Source organism: Aptenodytes forsteri, unplaced genomic scaffold (genome assembly GCF_000699145.1).
Source record: "Aptenodytes forsteri isolate BGI_AS27 unplaced genomic scaffold, ASM69914v1 Scaffold13, whole genome shotgun sequence".
NCBI classification, from domain to species: Eukaryota; Metazoa; Chordata; class Aves; order Sphenisciformes; family Spheniscidae; genus Aptenodytes; species Aptenodytes forsteri.
Window position 1 is genome coordinate 4,515,595 of NW_008794543.1, and position 22,909 is coordinate 4,538,503.

At 39.2% G+C, this 22,909-nt stretch overlaps 1 protein-coding gene across 1 annotated transcript in view; it reads left to right on the forward strand.

The window, feature by feature from the left end:
- Positions 1-22,909, forward strand: part of GALNTL6 (polypeptide N-acetylgalactosaminyltransferase-like 6) — a 356,296-nt gene that overhangs the window by 288,746 nt on the left and 44,641 nt on the right. The window contains exon 9 of the mRNA XM_009272361.1: positions 12,375-12,492. Coding sequence (XP_009270636.1) covers positions 12,375-12,492 — 118 coding nt within the window. The remainder of the gene's footprint in view (positions 1-12,374; positions 12,493-22,909) is intronic.

Here is a 22,909-nt window from a genome sequence, read left to right on the forward strand (position 1 = left end):
TGAGCGGTACAAACAGAGGTGATGTAAGCGCCTGCAGGGCTAAAGTGGTGTCCCATGGTGAGAAGGTTCTGGGCAGATGGAGCAGTTTGACTCTCTAGGGAAAACAGATGATTTGAGGTGTGAAACCCATCTATACACTGACACTGAGTACAGGTTACAGCAGCACCTTGATCTTTTACCAAGATCCAGTTCACACTTCCAAGGACAGGCTCCACATTCAAGGCCGAGAAGCTGGGAAAAGTGGAAACACCTCAAAGTGTAGACTGAGGGCCTTAAAGCAGCCACTGACAGTCCTCTTTGAATCTGCATTTGAAGTATTTCCATGCAGAGCTAAGAAACCTGTTGGATCAGAAGCACTGAACACTCTGTGTAGTCTGTAAAATGGTAACAGTATTACCAATTCCATCCGATGAATATCATCTACTTAATGAGACTATCTGTCAGTAACCATCTAGACAATATAAAGCCCATTTGTTCGTGGTGGTGAATGTGACCATGATGGAGGAGATCAGATGAAACGACAGTTTCATTGGGGCTGGTAGCTGCCATTTCTAACAAAGATTATTCTGATTATTTTTTACTAAGGATTTGCTTTTTCTGTTGCGTTTTTTGTGTTGGTTTTTGGTGGGTTTGGTGGGGGGTTTTTTTTGTAAACTCTTAACAATAAAGCCTTTATAGGTCAGTTGCAAGGGTCCTTATTACTGTCCAGCTTACCTTCCTGCCACTTCAGGAAGGCACTTCCTGCTTTCTAATTTAGTTCTGAAGTGATAGAGCTTTCACTAGCAGATTTTTTGGAAATGATTCAGGGATGACTGATTGCCCCAAATTTTTCCAACTCTTCAGATGTTTCTTAAAATAACTGTATCATTTATTTTATCTATATGCTATTAGTCTAGGTAAATGCGAATGAATAGTATTTCCTGGAAGCGAGTATAGACAGGAGTCTTGGGATTTGAGTTAATGCAGTTGCAGTGCTAACATGTTATTGTTTTCAGTTCTCAGTTTTTTCTTGTAGTATTTTCATTATAGATATGTATAGGTTAGGGTGACCCCTCCTGATCCTTGCACTGTCATGTGAGAGGCAATGGGATGATGCTAGCACAAGGATAGCTGGGCTGTGTGAGCCTCTGGATCCGGGAGGGAGAAAGCCTGCAAGGCAGCTGCGGTCTCTGTCAGTGAGTCACCCAGAAGCCAGACGTGTACCCAGTCCGGCCCTATCCCACATGAGGCAGGATTACTTCTGGGGAACTGCCATTATCCTGCCTTTGAATTACTCCCAGAGGTCCCCTTCGGCTTGCTGTTCTCAGAAATATATCTTGTACCTTCCAGCGATATGAAAATTTGTGTGCAACTCCTAGGGTCAGGGAGGTTGGCTGTCTCACTGGAGGAGGTACTCTTCTGTGTGTGGGCAATTACACTACATAGGGATTCTTGTTTCCAGCTCTGAGATCAATGTGGTTTGTTCAGAATAGTTTGCACTATGGCCTGTACAAATTAGCAGAACTCTATGGCAAATTCATTATCCTTATTTGCCTTCAAGGTCAGGTCTAGAGTTCACGTACAGCAGCGTAATTTCACTGGCGATGTATTCTTCATACACTTAAACCATCTAAAGACCCAGCTGCAGGTTTGCAAGACGCGTTGGTTGGAAGCAGAATCATGTATTCAGCCATACAGATTTCTGGTGCTTCACGCCTAGATGTGATCATTTATCAGTAAATAGTGTAATAAGTGTACTTGTGACACATAAATATGCACTTTTATTTAGAATAAAAGAACAATGTGATATTTCAACTGGGATAGACCATTTTCCTCTCAGCTGCATACCAAAATATTCACATAGCTGAAAGAGTTTCTAGCAGAAGTGAGCATTCATAACAGCAGTCAGCAACTCTTGCCATCAGAACATTTTACTAACAGTTAATGAAAACTGTCTATACTCTAACATTATTTTTGAAAACAACCAGTTCACATCCAAATTCTTCAAGCAAAACACTAGATATAAGTCTTTTTTGAGAAAATAAAGCAAGCTATTGGGTATCTTCTGCAATTCCTGACAGCCTTGCTGTTGAAAACCTCAAAAATATTAATCTCCCATAGATCACATTGTAGATATTCTCTCTCTAGCTCATTATTGCTGAGGCACATTTCCATGCACTTTTAGTACAGAATGAATGAGCTTATGCAAATGTGCAGAGCTATCCCTAGACCAGACTTTCATTTTATTTTTATTATCAAATGGAGATTTTTTTTTAATGTGATTTACTATGATGATAAAACAGGAAGGTTCATTTCCCTGAGTTTCCACAGCCCTGCTGCCCATCTTTACAACAACATCAAATTAAAAGCAGATGCTGTTGTGGGACAATGAAGTGCTCAACCTCATCAGTTTTCAGCTCCTTCATCTTTCATTGTGAAGTGCTTTCCAGTGTTTTTCTGTCAGTTCCATTTTTGGAAAACTGCTTTCACTGTTTCACAGTTTTTACAAGAAAATATTGTTGTGCCTCTGGTGCAGACAAGGAGAAATCTAATTTTGTTGTAGTTAAGTGCCTGCCTCCCCATTACCCTCCATAATAGCATGTAGCAAATTATAGAGCTTTAATAAATAGCAATGATGCATCTAGGAGCACATTTCCAGGATCCCAGAATACCTTTGGCTGCATATTTGCCTCTTCAGGCATCATTTTTTTTGCCTTCTCATAACTTAATGATAACATTCTTGAAATCATTCACCACTGGCAAATGGATGACCTGCTTTTTGTAGCAATGGCATGGCTGCACAGGCTCCAGTATTCCTCCCTGTCAGCATGTAATCACTTCAGGCTTCTGCATTAACCCCCAAAGACAGACATAAATGAAATATTAAAATTACCTTTTGTCCCCATATCCTGCCTGAGTTTGAAGCAGCGTGTGTGCATAAGGGTAGAGTGGGGGCAGTTGCTGGCATTATACTGAAGGGCTGATCAAAGGAATAATATTCATCCACATCCTCAGCTCCACCGCAGATCACAGGCCATATCATTAACCGTGTGTCTCATCCACTTAGCCAAGTGTGAGGGCTCTGTCTGCTTGAATCAGAGTCGCTACGGGCAGTTTGTGGGACCCTGAAGAAAAGCCGATTCCATCAGCGTGCGAGGCAGCAGCAGTTTGAAAGATTTTGCTACAGAATCAGGAGCAGGTTATTGTAACTATGCTTCCATTTTTTTTAAATCTTTGCAACTCAGAAACGTTCTGGAAATGGCCTTCACTAACTGTTCAGTCTGATCTGGCATGTGAACGGTGGGGTGAACAAAAAAGAAAACCCATTGAAACTCCTGTTGCCATTTCCTTGCAGTGCTTCAATACTAACTCTTCACATTTGTCCGCCTAAATCATTCAGTGTTGCACAAATAAAGCTTCAGTCTGAAATACTGCAGGAGAGCCAGAAAAAAAAAGGCTTCTGTTTTGTTTGGGGTGGTGACTGTAATTCAGCTGCGGTTTTTGTCTTTTTTCAAAGTTTTCCAGCTGTCGCAAATATGCATATGGTGGTACACAGCAGCACGTAGTACAGTTTTTAGAATGACCTCTTTTCCTCACCCGGCATCCACAAAAAGACCCAAGCAGCTGTTTTACCAGCCCCTGCGGAGTGCATATGGCACAGGAGACAAGGCAGGCCTGACGGACACAGCCCTGTTGGTCCTGCCTGCAGAGCGGACGCTACAGCGAGCAGCGCTGCCGGAGCACTCTGTGGGCCGGCTGCCTTGGTCCGCTTGGGAGGTTGTGGTGGAAGGTGTGAGCAGTGCAAGAAAGGCTGTTCCTGGGGCAGTTTGTAATCCCCAGTTGCGAAGTCACTTTTACACATTACGTGCAAAGTTATTTTTCTGGGCTGTGGTGCCTTTAAATCTACTTTAATCTGGAATAGGTACGTAGTGTTTTAGAGTTATAGAAATCAGTCACAGAGTTACAGTAATCAGAATAACTTAATCAGAATCACCTGTAACTTTTAACAGCAGACTGCTAACCGGTTGGATTTGTTATCGTTATTTATCTAGGAATGTCTCTTGGGAGGACAAGGTCTGAATTAAAGGACTATTTTGGAAATAAGAACCTATGTTCAGGCCAGTGGGTATGTTTTAAAGAGGAATCATTTATCGTCTTTAATGAAATTTAAATATGTCTCCTTCAGTTTAAACTTTGCTTATGACACTATACTGGGCTTAAGTAAACCGATAAAGCAAAAGTAAGCACTGGAAAAGGAGGATAGTTCTCTAGTGTACCCCTCTACATCTAAAGAGGGGAAGATAGCATCGTAATTGGATAGTAATTCTGCTCAGCTACTGCCCCCATATATTCTGAGAGAATATCCTTGAAGGTAGTGATGGGATTTAATGAACTGTTGTTATTCCCTAATGCTTGGGAGGTGGTGATGGAGTTGCTGCGCAACCAGGATGGATGATCTAAAGATATGCTTCTGGCCTTGTTCATTATTTGAAAATAGAAGTTTAATCTCAAATGAGATGTCCATTTACCTAAGTGTCGCCTTCCATAGACACGGATTTCCTTGTTAGCTTGAACAGATTTTTCCTGTTTAAAAGTAAGATGTACACTCAGGTTAGAGTATTGGCATTGCCTTAAAATTCCAGCCTCATGTTTCATAATAACCCAGAGGGAAAAGATGATCGTAGGAGATTCATTGTGCCTTCATAATCAGAATAATTGGATTTTCACAAGAACCAGGGACAGGGTGACTTCCTCCATTTCCAAAATTCTTAGGCTGTGCAAAACGCTACTTACATGTTTGAATTCTGACCTTGGGTTACCTTTATATGCAGAATTTAGTATAGTTGAGAATCTAGGCAAGTTGAGAAAGAGTATATCCTTTTTAAAAAAAAAAATTGATCTGCTTTGTGTTTAGTTTTAGATATGCTTCAAACTGAAACTTACCAAAAGCCAGGAGGGCTAAAGTAAGTTCCTATTTTAGGGACAGTTGCTAATATTTTGCCTCCGATCGATCTTTATTTTTACATTTAATTTTCAAAGATTGTATTTTCAAGGGAGAACCCTGAATAGAAATGATACCCATCGATATGAAAAGATACTATAGACAGAGTTGTGTCCAATTTTGCTTCGAGGTTGTTTTTTTTCCTCCCAGCAGTTCTTACTCACTTCGTACTAATAGGCTGAAGATGTTTTTGCTGCAATTGAATGCTGCGTGTCCAAGAGCCATGCCTGCTCATGACATGAATGTGGCTCAGCCGAAGTGCTGCTCTCAGCTCCCCTTTCTTGCTTTTACAGTACTGAGGCCTCAGTCTTGTAAGACTGCTCGTATATTGGACTCGTCTCTTTAGTACAACTTGCAGCATAATATTCTAGCTGTTCTTTTGCTCCTCAGTTTTATCCTTCTGAACACCTTTGCCTGTAGGACATTTCCAGAAGCCTTCATTTTCTTTTTGCTTCAGGATGATAATTTCTGCTGACCCACCTCCTTAGTTTAGTCCTGTAGATCTCCTTTAGCAATAATTCAGATAGATTTCCCTTGGATTATGAGAAGTAATTATGAGAAGGGAAAGCCTTTTCTTCAGAGTCTTCCATCTCTACCCAACTGACTCACCTCTCCTACAGCTTCATTAATTTTCTAAATATGGGAAGGAAGGCTAAATGGGCCTCGGCATCATTACCCCCATAAGGGCTCATCACTCTTTTACAGTATGATTTTTTCAATGAAGTTTAGCAATGTGCTAAGAAAAATATGCAAAATATGCAAAGAAGCCATGTGATGAAATCACAGTGCAAATTTTTATAAACTGAACTTTAAGCGCTTTTAGAGCTTTCTTTGTAGCTGACTCTGCAGCTGACTTTCTGGCTGTCTATTGCAGAAGAATGGGGTTTTATCTTAATATTTCCCAAACAAAAGTCTAATTAAAAAATGAAATGTAATTATATAGGGACTTGGGAGTTAATTTTAAGTAATACAACTTGGCTGCTACTTGTTTCAGCACAATGATGATTTGAACTGATAGATTATGTAAAAACTAAGCCTGATGCTTTTTTCTTTCTTTTTCTTACTTGTAAGAACATTTGCTTAAATGCCAAAAATTTATACATTTAAGCTTCAACTGAGTGAGACGTATATAATGCCACTTACACAGGTTTCACGTAATGAAACTAACTGGTCATGATCTCCAACAACAGTCACTACATAAGAATGCAAATTTTTATCAAAACTTTTTGAACTCTGCTGGTCTTGAAAAATTTGCCACATTTGGCATCAAAATGAGGCCTCGTTGCAATTTTAATAGAGAGACTGTTGATTATGTGGAGATGCAGGCTACAAAAGTACAAGTTGAAGTAAATTAGCTCTGATGTCCATCCTGCATAATAGTGCCATCTGCGCTGGAAAGTAACAGAGGGTCAGGAAAAGCTTGTGTGACTTTGTCACAACCTGTCACAAGCAGCTGCTATCACTAGTGGATACTGTTGGGTACATACCCACTCTTCTGCCACATTAGCATGTCACAGGTTTGAGTTGTCCAGGAAAGATGTTACTTTACGTTAAAACATAATGGAACTCTGCTAAATCTGAATGCAGCTCTGCTCTGGAAAAGGGAATGATTTCGTTGTCAACATTGACTAGAATTTGAATGGAACTGCTTGAAAAGCAAGATACTTACCATTCCAAAGTTAGTCATTTTGTGCTAGCCTATGGGCGAGTGCTCTTTTAGACTGAGTATTTTAGAGATTGTTTTGGGAAAAAAAAACAGGAGAACATTTAGCACAGAAATAAACATGGGTGAAATTTTAGTGCTATGCCTCTTAAAGGACAGGTATCTCACAATTTAATTATCACTTGTAAAATAGTTGACTCTATGCCAGTGAGTAGAAATGTATGAAACATGCATGCATTTACGTGGGTATTTATTGTAGGTAGGATGGAGAGAGTGTGCGTCTATATTAAATCTATCAACATATGATGGATTTTGCAAACAACTCATTAGAAAGATATAGCAAAGAAAAATTAACATAAGAATATCCTAACTGCTTAAAAGTGACAATAAAGTTATACAACAGTTTAATAAAAGAATACAGATTACTGGAACCAACTGGATGTATAGAAGGAGTCTGCGCAGTGGGATACAGCTCAACAAATTAGAGTTTGTGTGAGTAGCTTCAGTTTGCTTTGTGAAAATTGCTGGTGTACCTTACCATAAATAATTAGAACTTCAGAGTTACATACATTAACAGAGGAAAAAAATCAGCTGGCAATTTACAGTGTACTGTGGTGACAGCCTTGAATGTACAGTGAATTAACTGCTGGGGTGGAGGCAGTTTTTATGGGGAGCAAATCAACTTTAAGACAGACCCTTTCCTTAGTTGATCTGCCATATATTTTAAGATACTGTTTCTAGACTTTCTAAGGAGATAATGATGTGGACATCAGGAATGCAGTGGTTTGCAAAACCTGTGTGATCATTTCGTACAGACAGGGCACAAATTCATCAAGGGGAAAAGTTGTTCAGAAGACTGGACACTTGTTCTTGAGGAAAAAAAGAAAGAGTAAATCCTGTAGGCTAATATCACAGATACAGGTTTTACTTTTTAAATTTTGATGATTTTATAAACATGGAGATTACTCATGTTGTTAGAATGGATAAAAGATAAAAGAAAACAGTGCCTTACAGAAATATTAAATGAAAAAAAAGTCAGTACATTTAAAAATACATTTTTAAAAATATTTGGTTGAAGAGTTAAGTATGTAAAAGATTCCACTTTTTATTTTACTTCTTGAAAAATTCAGTAAGCCTGATCCATATTCATTCCAACTGCATCAACAATGTTTTCTATACACAGTATAGAATCTGCCCCTCAATTTATCTTTAGCTGGAGCAACCTTTAAGTTCGTATTTTTGTCATTTATTAGTCTATATAACTTCCTTGCCATTTGATCAACTCATCTTAATTTCACTTTCTTTTATTTCTGCATTCACTTCACTTCATGTGGGTGACCAAGTCTGTCTCTAACATTGCGCATACATAGATTTTAATTTTTAGTTTTATTAGAACCTTTTATTATCTAGGATTAGTGTCAGCTTCTGCTGTTTGCTTTAAGAAGCTTTGGTGCAGTATCAGGAGTCACTGCAGAGTGCACCAGGAGCAGTAATCACTGAAACAAGGTATTTGAATTTATTCACTCTTCTGAGGTGCCTTCATGTGGTAGCACTAGGGTGCAGGGGCACACTTCTTGATTAACAAGACATTGAAATTCACTGTAAAAAGTGCACAAGCCCAGCTAAAGCTGCACTCAGTAGGTCACCAGTCACTTCTGGGACTGTCACTGTGCCAGCAGCAACACGGCCCCCTTCCTCCTCGTCTATCACATCCATGACTCCACAAGGTCAACAGGACCCAGCGCTGACTCCTGATGCGGGCTGACATTTACTCCAGTTTTTGTACGGCGTGCCAGTTGGTTTGGCACTGAAGGTCAGTTTGTCTAACAAATCCTGCATGAGGTGGACACATCTTTTCAGCATTCATCTGTTTCTGTTCAGTAGTTCAGCACAGAGCCTTTAATCAGTTTGGATTATACAGAGAGATGCATAGTGCAATATGCCATTCACTGGATACGATTATAATGACCGAATTTCAGCTGTTCCAGGCAGGTGATCCCTGTCAGCCCTTTCCAAAGTGCCCCATCCTCTCAATTCAACAATGATCAACGCACAGTGTAATATTTTCTTTATGTTGAATAATAGATCACAAAAACCTATGTTCACCTACTGACATATGACACTAAATAGATGTATCATTGGGCATCTTCCAGTCTCAACATCAGCGTACCTACTGCACATGTCATCTAGCACAGGTGCTTTCCTAAGTGTCTTTCTGCACGCTGTCAAAGCTCCTCTTTCCTTTTCACATCTTCACGAATCCTTTAGGTCCACCGTATATATCGCTCTTGCAATGTAATGATTCCAAACCCTGCTATGCAGTTCATTTGTTTGCAATATACCACATTCATTTCTAATGCAAGTAACTTCACACTCCTTTTAAGTCCGTGTCATTCTTTCTCTTACCTTAAAAATTCATAGATGATCTCTTTTCTTCCCGTGCATGTAGATTATGGGAAGTTACAAAATTCTTTGCTGGCTTGTGTTGGGGTGGGGTTTTTTTGCAGTCTCACTAAATCAAACTCTTTTTCTGTCTCAGCACAGGAATCTGTGACCTCTTGGGCCATTTTTGGATCAGCTGACTCTTACTTGCAATATTGTTCTTCTAGGCATAGTCAGTGAGTCTGTGCAGTACTTCTCATGTGCAAGGCTTTTATAAGTATTTTTAAGTTTAGCAACCTTAGCCTTTCCAGCTTTTCTGATGTTTTGGGAGTCTTTGTCCTTTTAAGTTTTTGATTATAAGTATTTTGCAGCTTCACACTGTAATTACTCACATAATATTATGCTACAGTAGCTCAAGTCTGATTGTTTAAGTGTCTGAGTAGGACATTTCATGAAAAATTACTTCTACAAACATAGCTTTGTACTTGACATTTCTATACGGAAGCCATTAAACAAGAGATTAATTTTTCTCCTTTGGGCTCAGGGCAGTCCTTATCTGTGTGAGTGATCCTATTGACTACAAAAGGACCTTTCATATCAGTCATAACTGTAGGACTGGACTCTTGTCTTCATATTTTGGAGACAATTTAAGGCCTGTTCAGCAGCAGCTGCTTGTGGCATGGAGTGGAATATGTATCCTGTGCCAAGTGGTCAGATTCACACAGCTTATTGCTCATCCCACTCCAATGAAAACCAAAAAGCCGTCTTGTTTGTCCTCCCTCTCCATCACTCTTCCTGCAAAGCAACAAATGTCAGAACATGTTGTGGAATAAAAGAATGGAGCAACATTACATTAAATATCTTTTTTCTTTTTTTTTTTTTAAGTAAGTGTAAGAAACCTGAGTTTGCTGCTGTTCCAGTCATTGTTTTGTAGTTTTGCTAATTGTAATAAATGTTCTGAACTTTCATGAACTAGCATCTAATTAGCAAAGGGTTTCTTTGCTCAGTATTACCGTTGGAAAAATCTACAGATTAGTTATAAAGTATCATTTGTAAGTATCTGCCAATTATTTTGTAATTTGAAGTCTCTGATTTTTTCATCTTCCATCTGATTCACTTGCGGGGATTGTCTTTTTTATAGCCCATTCACCATGTCAAGAGAAATGCTCAGGAAAGATATTGTACCTAAGAGAATTAGAGAAAACCTGCATTTCCCCAGTGATTTCTGGGACTTCATTTCTTCTGCCAGTAAAGATTTAGTTATAAGCATTCTCCATGCAAGTCCATCTTTATAAAAGGACATTGTGTTTTGATTATTTAGAACCTGAAGTCACAAAGGGCATGTTGTAATTAGATTTACTTTGGTAGGAATTGAAAATGTATTGTAATAGTCAGAATCCCCAGGGGAAGGTTTCTAATAAAATCTCCATTGAAATTATTCATATGTGGAAAGAACAGTCGATATTTGAGGAAAAAAATGTCAATAAAAGTAAAAAAGTATTAGCATTCAGTGTAAGTTACAGTGCATGGCCTTGCCAGTTAGAATATTGCAGCTTTGTTTCACAAAGCTTCTATGTGCTTTTAAAAATATAATCTCTAAAGGAAAATAGAATTAGTCTGTTAAAAACAGAGCTCCCTAGTCGTGAAAATGGGTAGTTTAATATAAGATATAATCTAAAATATATATATATACTTAAAAAACTATCTTATAGAAGTGAAAGGTAAAATATCTGTAATGTTTTTCATTACCATGAATGCAGATGAGAGGATCATTTCCTAATGTTCATGCGTGTGGGGATTCGCTGGCATCCTAATGGTGGCAGAGGCCACTCAGCTGTCTGCTTGCTATTATATCTTCACCGCTTGGGTAAAAGCTAGCAATATAAAAAGTGTTAAGGCAGAGAAAATATGGCAGAATGTTGTTCCGTTAACCTGATGTCCTCTTTAATAAACTTCTAACTTACGCATAGATTCCTGTGATACCTACCAGTCCTGAGTTCACTGCCAAATCCTAAATCAGTGGCAAAGGGTGAAGTTTTTATTTGCCAGTCGGTTCTTCAGGGATGGTACCATCTGCTTCCATAGCCCCAAACAAACCATCAATAGTAATTCAGAATAAAGATGCCCCTGGATGGGATAATTTTCCCTCAGGGGCTGCAGTGTTACAAAGCACAGGGCATCGGATCCGGTGTCACGTCTATTCTCCGATAAGGAAGCACTGCCTGGAAGCCATCCAGGTCTCTCTTACGTAGGGAGAGTTATATGTCTTTTCTCTTGCTCGCCAGCCATCAACAGGAATGTGTTCCTTCTAGCCTCTTGCTCTAAAACTCATTATGTGAGTGTTGACCTGCATTGATTGAATTGAACAGTTGGATTGGGCTTTCTTCAGCCTGTTGTCTCCTCACTGTTCAGTGTACATCCCTTTTATCCCCCTTCCATCACATCTTCAAGGAATCAATGAGCAACGTTTAAATCCTGAGAGCTGTCAATGTATTTACTGCATTAGAAACATGGTCTTCTTGGTAGTGGAAAAAAAAACACGCTTAGTTTCCAGTACAAAATTCCTGCTTATAAATATAAAATGCACTTTTCATGAATATTCTCTAACACTAACTTTAAATATCTCAGTTGTTTTCTATATTGTCTGTGGAAAAGGCTGAGTTAATTCAAGTAAATTCCACATGTTTATTCATGGAATAAATGGAAACATGGGAAACACAGCAAATTATTTGCCTATGAGTTAAATTACCACTGTGAGACAAAGTTTAGGAGTTTTAAATGCTGCTGTAGAAAAGCAGATGTTTAAGTCCCAACAGCTGCTCTGTAGCCGTCCGCTGTCACCTTTCTGCCTTTCTCTAGCCAGCACCTACGAGACTGAAATGAATTGAAAAGTTTTGCTAACTTTCAAATGTGAGTCACTTCACATGGAGTACTGAGACTACATTAAATACTTTGGCAGGTTTCCACAGTCCCTTTCTTTTTCTGTTATATGGGTTTATTTAGTAATGAACAGAATTTTTTTTTAAAAAAGGAGTTTGTGCATGACCATCTACCGTGCTCTATATCTTTCTACTTGTCTATCACATTGCCTATTTCTCATCTAGAGTCCATTTCGGGGTGAATAAAGGTAAATGTTGTTTGTTTACAGTATCCATTGTCTACGCCTTCCATAGCTTTGCAATTGTGGAAATCAGATCACCTACATGCACACAAATACGCACACAGGCACACACACACGGTCCAAACATCTTCATTATTGCTTGTCCATGTACATTGCTAATCTTCTCAGTTATTTAAGCATGGCATGATGGTTTCTGTCATTCACAGTTTGTTTTATTCATCCTTCAGGTCTCCTGTAATGGCTGGAGGTCTATTTGCCGTTAACCGGAAATGGTTTTGGGAGCTGGGAGGCTATGATCCAGGATTAGAAATATGGGGAGGAGAGCAGTATGAAATCTCCTTTAAGGTAAGTCATCAAGTCACTTTATATGATACTTCCTTACTTGTTTGGTACAAGACTCAGTCTTACACCTCTGGATTTTCATTTCTCATATGCTTTGTGATCATGATGCTTTCATTCATACTGGCTTTTGTCTTTTAACTAAAATTAATTTAGTACAATACTACTTTTTTCCTTTAGGAATTTCCACTAATTTCACAGATCACTATGCCATAAACATATGCTCCAGAAGCCATACAAAAATCACACTGAGTGCAGTTCCCTCTGAAAATCTGGTAGCTTACCACCGTCAAAGAATGAAGTTCTACCTTGTTCCTTTTGTCAAGTCTTCTCTACTTACCTTCGCTCAGACGCTGCATTCACTTCATGCTCGGGTGTTAAGCTCAGCTCAATAAGCCAAGAGAGAATTAATCCAGAAAAAAAGAAAATCGCATAATTTTCTGCCCAGATCAACAAGTTTAATCATCTCTGGGGGTAGGCTCCCCTGGAGTCAGCTCAGGGAAATGAGTGGAAATGGAAAGAGAAAGTCGTAGGAAGAAGAACCCCTTTCAGTAGCAGTGAGTCACTAGATCAGCTCAGCTGCTATGAGCTGTTATCTACTGGCCAAATTTTCAAAATCAGATGATTTTTTAATTGCATTTGAATAATTGTAATGACAAAATATATGGGCAGTTTTCAAGTGCTCAGGTTATGTACAACCAGCCATGGTATATCCTCATATCCTCTATGTCAACATGCGTATTCAAATCAGTTACTTGGTGGCTTTTACATGTCAAGTTGAAAGTCTTGTTACTTTCCATGTGTAAAATAGGTATTTGCATTAGTTTGATGAGGACTAACATGTCTAATTTTGAAAGTTAAGTTTATTATGTTCCAGTATACACAAAGACATAAGAACTCTACATGCAAAGATTTTCACTGACTTGATAGAATTTCATGACATAGATTAATTGAGTCAAGCATATTTGGATAAAGCTTGGAACTGAAATTAGAATTCACATTTAGCTTCAGGATCTTTCCAGCCTACTTCCAAACTCCGACAGTGTAAAGCTCAGTAAATAAATTTAGTATGTCAGCCATGACTAATATCATACATCTTGCTGCGTCTGAGTTTCAACAGCGATTCAAACAACAGAGCTAAGGCCATTTTGTTGAATGAAACATATAGCATGACCCGACACTGGACTGCCAGGCTGTCTTTACAGGAATTATCAAGAACAGCAAAATGGTTTGTATTAACTGTGCTACTCTCGTGTTTCTCCGAATCATTTTTATACCCCAGCAAAATAAAACAGGAAGGCAGGGGAAACCCAATAGCTAGACGGTGTATTTAGAACATATTGATTTACCTTCTGCCCATTTAGGTTGTTTCAGAGGCAAATGTAAGTAGTCACTAGTAGCTGTCATACGGTTTTCTGACAGGTCACCCAAGATTTTATTATCCTATTTCAAATATTCCTTTTATTTGTCATCACAAAGAATGTACTTGTAATGCTCTCCAGTCTTTGTATAGAAACCATGGTAACAGCACTGGAAATTGAGATACTAGATTGTCCCAGTGTGTTTTGCTCAAGTGATAGATGTTTTTGGAGGCAGCTGTGTCACACTGGGTCTCATTTCAGTCATATCATCTCATTAGTATATACTGACCTTAGGGTCCCTCTCCTTTCTTATTAGTGTTAAAAGAAGAAAAAAATACTGATTAGAAATGATTGCCAAATAGGAATAACTTTCTATTGGAAGAATTTAACAGATGTATGTTTTAAAAAGACAACTGCTGGTTTGTTTGGAATGACAAAAAATGGGAGAAAAATCGTGGAGGCGGGAGGGAGAAACAGAAAGGACTGGTTTGTATTATATCAGAATCACCAATAGCAGCTTAGGAGAGGCTTCTGCTTCAACGGTTTCTACTGTAGCTATAGATTCAGTCATCTTAAAATTGATTTAAATGAGGACACGTTAGCCAGACAGTTTAATTTACCGGCTTTATTCATAAAACTTGGGAAGACGGTGGACTTGCCATCTCTCTGTTATTCACAAAGTCAGTGAAAAAGCCAGATGACCAGCCTGGTTCAGTTTCCTTGGCTGCTTGAGTGGGTCTGAAACTACATGTTACTTTTCCTTAGAGTGTCCACATCTATGGCCTGTGGAAGTGTCGTAGCATGGGTGCCCTGTGTTGATGGCATGTCTCACGTTAATGATATTTCACTTGGCAAATAATTATTTGGAGTATCCTGCCTCAAGAACATGTCTAACCACCAGACTTTTAGCTGTTCTCACTCATTTCTTCTTTGACTCCATTAATTCTTAATATTTTGTAAAAACATGACTGGTTTTCATTAAAAAGTTGTGAAAAGCAGCTGCTTTGAAATATCTCATAATTGTGGGAAGTTCATATTTAAAGGACTGTTTCAGGCTGATCTTCAACCTCAGTGACAGACAAGGTGTTCCTTTTATGTTCTTCATATATCGTCTTGTTTTTAACTTTGAGATTCATTTGTACAAAAGCTGCTATATAATGGTAAATAAGTAAACAAGCTAGCTACTATAAACAGAGACCATGACACAACCTTCCCAGTGTCAGACTGGGGATTCTTGTGGCTAATTCAAATACGGTGATGTAATTATGAGGGGGTGCATGCCAGAGCGAGAGCTGTCATGTGCTCCCTGAAATGAAGTGGTGTCTGGTTCATCTTGAACTGGTTGCCCTGCTCTGTGAGCTGGAGCAGGGAGTGTTCGTAGATTATTTCTGGTCCTCTACCCAGTGATGCATTTTAAATTCCATGGATCGACAAACTACTGTAACCCTTCTGCTTAACATTTTAACAGTAGGTCCAGGTACTATAGATAGACAAGCTGTGGCATGTGTCTCTAATTAGCACTGCTAATGTTTTGATGCAAAAGTAAGCTTACAGGTATGTTAAGGAAGATTTTTGATAAATGTGTGCATCAAATATCATGTTTATATGTCCAAATTCACTGGTGGCAAATGTGGAATCATGTTTAAGAAACAGGATATGTTTGATATTCTCTGGCCTAATTTTATTTGGAGAATTTCCTATCTGTTGGAATGAAACTTCGCCCCACAGAAACATTGGCACACCAAGGGGAAAAGATCACTTGATAAGCAATGTCCTATTAAGGAAAAGTATCTTCTCGACCAAAAGCCTCTGCATTACTGTACCAGAGACATCCACAGTCACCTCCACAACTCAGGTTACAGGAGTGTTTGCTGCAAAGCAGGTGGGAAGCCATGAGTGCAAAGTGTGGGCTTAGAGAGTCAGAGAAATTGGATCTTTCAGAAAAGTATGATGGCTAGATCTGTGCTAGTCAAGACTCAATAAAATAGTTTGTCTAAAGTCCTCTGACTTAAGGAATTATTAGCTGCTTCATCATGAACTTAATATCAACAGCTCTGCTCTGCTCACTGTAATCTTCTACTGCACTTTGCGAACCCCAGACATGCAATGAATTAAAATCTGGTGGTGGATCAAGGGTCATGCAAGCTCAAAGGAATCACTAATAATAGCAAAGCCATATTGCTTTATGAGTTCAAGACGCTAAGACAGAGTTCAAGGACTGATTAAAAATTAGATTAGCAGGGCAAGTGGTTGCCTGGGGAGTCAGGCAGCAGTTCTTGACAAGAAGAGGTCAAACCAGACTTAGGAAAGGTACTCAGGCTGGGAAGCTTGGAGGCAAAGTGTCGATTTTGATGTTTCTCTCTGGCTGTTCCACTAGATGTGACCTGGAGTGACAGACACCAGGCTTCAGTGCAGAGCACGGTTCTAATCAAAAGTCTTTTTCTGGGGGGGAGGTTGCATTATCTCATTGTACAGGGACAGAAGGTGGGTGGTGTGAGCAAAAATATATGTTTGTGTGTGCTTGGGGGGGGAAGTGTGTTCGATGGAAAAAGAAAGATACTACAGAGAGTGAGTCTGCAATGAACCTAAATTTACTGCAGCATAATTCAATAAGTTTCTCCAAACTACAGTACGCTTTATAATGTTTCTGTGACATCTGGAATTGTGCCATAGCAGGAAAGGAAACTTCCTCAAACTTCAGGCATGACTATTGCAGGTGCTGAGTTGTCAGGAACACAGAGAGACAGGTTAAAAAAAAAAAGCTGCTGCTTAAAAATTTGCTTGACCTTTATTTTCTTGACTACAAAAAGCAACATATTTCTCTTTTGTTCTTTTCTTGCTCGGAAACATTGCTGCAGAGGTCAGAAGTGAGCGTAGCACTGGGTGCCATGCTCATTAACTGCTGTTTCCAAATCAGAGCACACGCAAGCACATTGAATGGATGGTGAGGCAGCCACAACCCGTGTCTCAAAATATGACCTCTTCATTAAATAGTTTCTTAGATTAATTTTTACATAAGAAATAATGTGCAGCATTTTAATTTTTTGGCAGCATAACCTCGGGATCAATTTTTTAATTAAAAAGATGTATGATATCTTGCTGACGATACTGTTCAACGTGTGCTAGACTTGTGAAAGCTGGCAAAGCGATGGAACCGACCTGATTAATAGCGTCTCTTCTCAATAAGCAGGGAAGCCACTCTTTAGGAAATCCTAAATTTAAATCTGTTAGAAAGGCACAGTTTATGTAGTAATCTCCAAAATACAGAGCAGTGAAAGATACTCATTTCCTGTGCTTGCTGAAGATCCTTTATGCTGGACATTCCTTCGGCATCGTAAATCATACCTTAACAAAAATGCTAATGGTGCTACCCTAGCTAGTCACCTATTTCTAGAGTTGTTTTGTCCTTATCCATGCCAACACATCTTCCAGATGCTTTTCATCCCTGTTTTCCAAAACACACCTCCAAGTTCATGAATGCCTTTCTTCATCATCATTATCATCATCATTATTAATTCCCTCCGCTGCTGGCAATCTTGGCAGGAGATAGGGAGTGGGGGAGCATTGCCACTTGTCAGTGCAGTTGAAATCTATATATGAAGAACTGACAAACATGGAATATTGCCACTTTTCTCAACATTTTAGAGGTGCTGGTGAGTATTGTTGAAATATCCACAGTCATCAATTCCCAGTTTATACAGTACGGTTTTAATATCTCTGACAGGAAATCCCACTGCACCACAAGTAAATGGTTTTGCTGTTTGTGAACCCATCGACTGCAGATTTGCAGTCAGTGATCCTATTTTTCCAATTTTTTCTTGCATTTAGCTGAATATTCTCACTACATGGAAAAGTTCACAGGAAAGTATTCTTCTTCCTCCTTTTCTACAACTGCCAAGTCTGTTCTTTTGGCTTATATTTCAGGAGGAGTGACTGAAAAATCCCATAAAGTTTTTATATTCTTATTTTCTACAACTTTTTCAGCCCCGTTGTGGTAATACATTTCTCCTGTTTATAGTCTATACTTCTTGCGCAATGCTCAGAGCACCAAGCTGACAGCTTTGCATGGCATACTTTATATTCCTCTTCCACCAGTTAACTGTTTGTTTGGTTTTTCCATCCATTTCAGCATCTCTCGCTGTTGTCTGTCTTGTTACTGACTCTCAGCAGCAGTATATTTCTCAATTAGTTTTGAAGCCTGATCCAAAATCCATTCAGTCCCCCCTCAGTCTTTTACATAATTTGCTGTATGTTTATGTTCCTGTTCCACAGTAACACATCCTCCACTGCTCAAAAATCATGAGTCTCTTCTTGCAGTAATTATGATTACAGTGTAGCATATGGATTGGAGTCTCATTCTCGCGTGCACAGTATTTACGTTTTCCAGATAGTCCCCGGGCTGGGTCACTCATAAACTAGATAGATAAGGCAGGGGAAAAAAAACACAAGAGCAAGCAGAATTCAATTTTAAAGACAAGGAAGTGATGTGAAAAGAGGGTGATTCACCAAAAATCCCACAAGACCTGTAGAACAGAGCCAAAAAATGCATCTGTGACATCTAAGCTCCAGTCAGGAACAAAGCCACATAACCACAGCTTAATCTCTTTTAAAGCTTGCGTTAATGCTTGCCGTTTGCTTTCAACCATCCCTATAAACTGTTTTGCAACGTTCTGTTGGAAGGAGCTATATAAAGATAAATTGTGATAAAGTATGTAGTTGACACATAAACTACTCTTCTTTTGATTTTTCCAAGCTGAAATTGCATTGTTTTGGTTTTGTCTTTGGTTTTTATACCTCAGCTGCAGACCAGATTCATTGCTTTTGTGAGAAGGAGACATTAGCGAGCTTGAGAGTTTCATTGCTTGCTCCTTAGATAAACAGAGAGGCATTGGTGTTGTGATACCATTTTGCCAAATGTCCCACAGCACCTGAACTCCTTTCATGGTACACTGGAGGTCTGTAATATTTACACAGACGTCATTCTCCAATTTCTTGCATTTAGCGCAGGTGACATAAAAATGCACAATTTAAATACAAAGTTGCCAGAATTGATCTTCCCAGGAAAATATAAAAAATGCTTTCTAAATCATTCTGAAGCTAAAAGATAAACAGGAACAGCTGCTAAATGTCCTTCAAGGCAGCCCAAGATTCATTTCAATTACCCTGCACAGCACACCTCAGGTGCAGCACAGCATTTTCAAGTTTTATAGCTATCAAATATAAGCCTAACACAAAGTGTTATTTCCTCCCACTTGTTACTGCCTCAGCATATCTGACAGGTTTTTTTCTAATTCCTTTTCTCCTTTTCTTTTCTTATTTTTTTTAATTGATATCCTCCTGCTTTAGAGGAAATGCGATATATGTCTACTTCAGCTCTCATTGACTGAGTTAAAGTAATACTGGCCTATATATATGTATATATTTCTGCTTTCTTGTCTTTTAAATTTGTTTCGTGGCTGACCTTCGTCTGAGTCAAACTGCTATGCTGTCCCCTCTTCAAAGGCTACGAAACCTTGATTAATCACTGTAATATCTTGTCTAGCCTTTGAAATAACACCTTAATTTAAAAAACAAGAACAAATAGTAAATATAGGTCTGCACTTTCATTGGTGCACTAGGTTGTTTGAAGACAGCCACAGAGAGGAGACTGCTGCTAAAAAAAGGTACAAATGACATAACATACAAACAAAGTATTGGCAGAAAGGTGAATAACTTATTTTTTTAAATGGTGGCACTACCCACCTTGTTTTAACACTGTCATTTTTACAATTTTCAATATGTTTATGAACATGTTTTTCAGTGAATTAGGTCACATGGGATTAAACAGGTGAGGATTTCAAGGTTTTCTTTAAGATGCAAATTTTACAAAATGTTTTTGAAAAGAAAATAATGAACACGTCTACATGGCATAGCAAGACTGCTCTGGGCTGCAATGAGCTATTTTGGCATGGAGGAGAAGCACTCATTTGGGTCTCCATTTCCAACCCACCAGTAAATTTCGTCCCTGAGAAGGACTGTGCTCACTAGGAGACCAGACGGGATATCCTCACCACAGAAATAGGTACGGAAATACTCTTGGTTCTGTCAACATATGTACTTCAGCAGAGTGATGCCCAGGCCAGCTGCCTTTAGTACGCTGTGCCACTAACCTGCAAAATTTGTCTCCTCTTCTGTGAAGCTAGCGTGCACCAGAAGAACTCCTGTGCCTTAGTTAAGAGTTAACTAACTGTGCTGGGAGGTGGTAAGTAGCAGTTTCCCAAGTAGCTCTCAGCTGTACCCGACTGTGCCCCGGTGTCCATGGAATTTCAGGACAAAGCCAAGCGTGTCATCTTGCCCTACCTTCAATGGTTTCAAACCTTCCTTAACCATTTACACTGGTGTACATAGGTTTATCCTGTAATGTGGTGTAGATCCTCAAACATTTCATTACCAGGTGTCAGCTGGATGCCATAGCTAACAGCTAAGGGACTGTAAGGGCTAATACACAAATGATCCATAAAAAGCAGCTTCCTAAATCACTTTGCAACTCAAGCCTTCACTCTAAATCCCGTTTTCTCCGTTCACAGTATGAATAGCACAGTCAATCTCAGGGGCTGAATTCCAGTGTGCTACCTTCAGCAAGTGCTTTAAGTCACACTCAAGCCCCGAGTTATCCCATATTGCAGTCTTTAGCATCTGCATGTTCAGATTACTAAAATTTAGTCCCAAGCTCACAGCTACACTGCCAGGACCAGGTTGATATACCCGCTGTAACACAAATTGGCAAGCACAGCAAAAGAGGCCAAACTCTTGCCCATTTTCACTGTTGTTTTAAATGAACAAAATTAATCATTTTGTTTTCCTGTGATTTCAAAAAGCCAGTAGCTACAGCCAGCTGGTGGGCAGGACAAAAGGAATGAGAAATTTATGGTAAAAAAAGTGTAGAGATATGCATTGTTCTCTGCAGGCTTCGTGCAGAATGTCAAGTATTTGTGATCGCATCATATTTTCTGATACTTTTTTTTAAGGGTCTGATTACTGTTGGTTTAATTCAGAGTGTATCGACTTTTGGATTAATTCCTTTCTGTATGGAAATTGTTAGTGAAACCTTCAGTTGTCTGTGTTCTGCTCTGCTTTAGCCTCAGTCACAAACTTACTTCATGCCATTTCGTTCCAGAGGGCATCAAATACAGAAAAAAATCCTTCATATATGTAATGCATGGACCTAAATTCTCATCCAGATTCACGGAGATGTTTCATGAAGCATCTTTATGTATGTCCACATGAAGAGACATGGAAAGGACAAGCCAGTTCTCTTTCTCAGCTTGGGTGTGGTTTTCTTTTAAATTGGGTGGGAGGGTGTTGGGGGTTTTTTTGTTTTCAGTCTAAAGGCTGAAAGCGGAGGCCACAAGTGTCCCTTATGTGAAATAACAGCCATTCTGTGCTAATATCTGTGGGGAACAAAAAATTGTTTTGCCAGGATTAGGAAATAATTTTTATAATACTGATGTTTTCACTCTAAATTAATTTTAAACTCTTGCTGTGTTGTTGGTTTTAGGATGCTTAAAGAGTTCTGCTTGGGGTTTGTGGGGGGTGGTTTTGTTGTTGTTTTCCATTTCCCTGATTTGCAAAGTCAAATTGCTGTTTTTGAAATCAGGGAACAAAAAATTGTTTTGCCAGGATTAGGAAATAATTTTTATAATACTGATGTTTTCACTCTAAATTAATTTTAAACTCTTGCTGTGTTGTTGGTTTTAGGATGCTTAAAGAGTTCTGCTTGGGGTTTGTGGGGGGTGGTTTTGTTGTTGTTTTCCATTTCCCTGATTTGCAAAGTCAAATTGCTGTTTTTGAAATCAGAAAGTTACGAAAGTTGTCAATATGCTACGTAAGTCACCTAATAGCCATGTTGGAGTTCGGTGGCTCTGCATTGCCAGGGCACAGAAAATCATGCCCATAGGTATTACTGGCATGATTGCCATAGTTGCTCTGACATGACACACAACCTTGCTCTCACGTACACTTGGTAAAACCAAGTCATACAAGGTGAAGAATTGTGAAGAATTCCTTACTGGCTGCCCATCAGGATACAGCTTGATTTTTAGAGCCATGGAGTACTTGCAGCTCCGATCAAAGTTGGCTGAGTTTTGGTTGCTCAGACCTGAAGCATCAAACCTGTGTACTCCAGATGGTTCTGTCTGTTTCAGTATTAAAGTATTGTCCTGGTTTCGGCTGGGATAGAGTTAATTTTCTTCCTAGTAGCTGATATAGTGCTGTGTTTTGGATTTAATATGAGAATAATGTTGATAACACACCCATGTTTTAGTTGTTGCTAAGCAGTGCTTACACTAGTCAAGGACTTTTCAGCTTCCCACACTCTGCCAGGTGCACAAGAAGCTGGGAGGGGGCACAGCCAGGACAGCTGACCCAAACTGGCCAAAGGGACATTCCATACCATGGGACGTCATGCTCAGTGTATAAACTAGGGGAAAGCTGCCCGGGGGGCCGCTGCTCAGGGACTGGCTGGGCATCGGTCAGTAGGTGGTGAGCAATTGCATTGTGCATCACTTGCTTTGTATATTCTTTTATCATCATCATCATTGTTATTATTTTTATTTTGTTTTATTTCAATTATCAAACTGTTCTTATCTCAACCCACGAGTTTTCTCACTTTCACTCTTCTGATTCTCTCCCCCATCCCACTGGGGGGGGGAATGGGTGAGCAGCTATGTGGTGCCCAGTTGCCAGCTGGGGTTAAACCACGACAGTACTCTTTGGCACCCAATGTGAGGTTCGAAGGGTTTGAGATAATAACAGATTAACCAGAGCGCATTAAGGAATTTATATCTGTTAACAATTGCAGGTCACAATATTGATTCATCTGTTCTCAATATTAGATTATCTGATCTCGATATTGGTTTGTCTGATCTGCAACATGCTCTTTTTTTTGCTGTACATGTTAGAGATTGGTGTTGGTTTTTGCAGTTTGCTGTGCTCTGCAGTGATTAATGATGTTTTGCGTGGGAGATTTGTTATTAAAACACTGGCCTTGAGCTTAATCTGGTATTTGAGCTTTGTACTGAAGC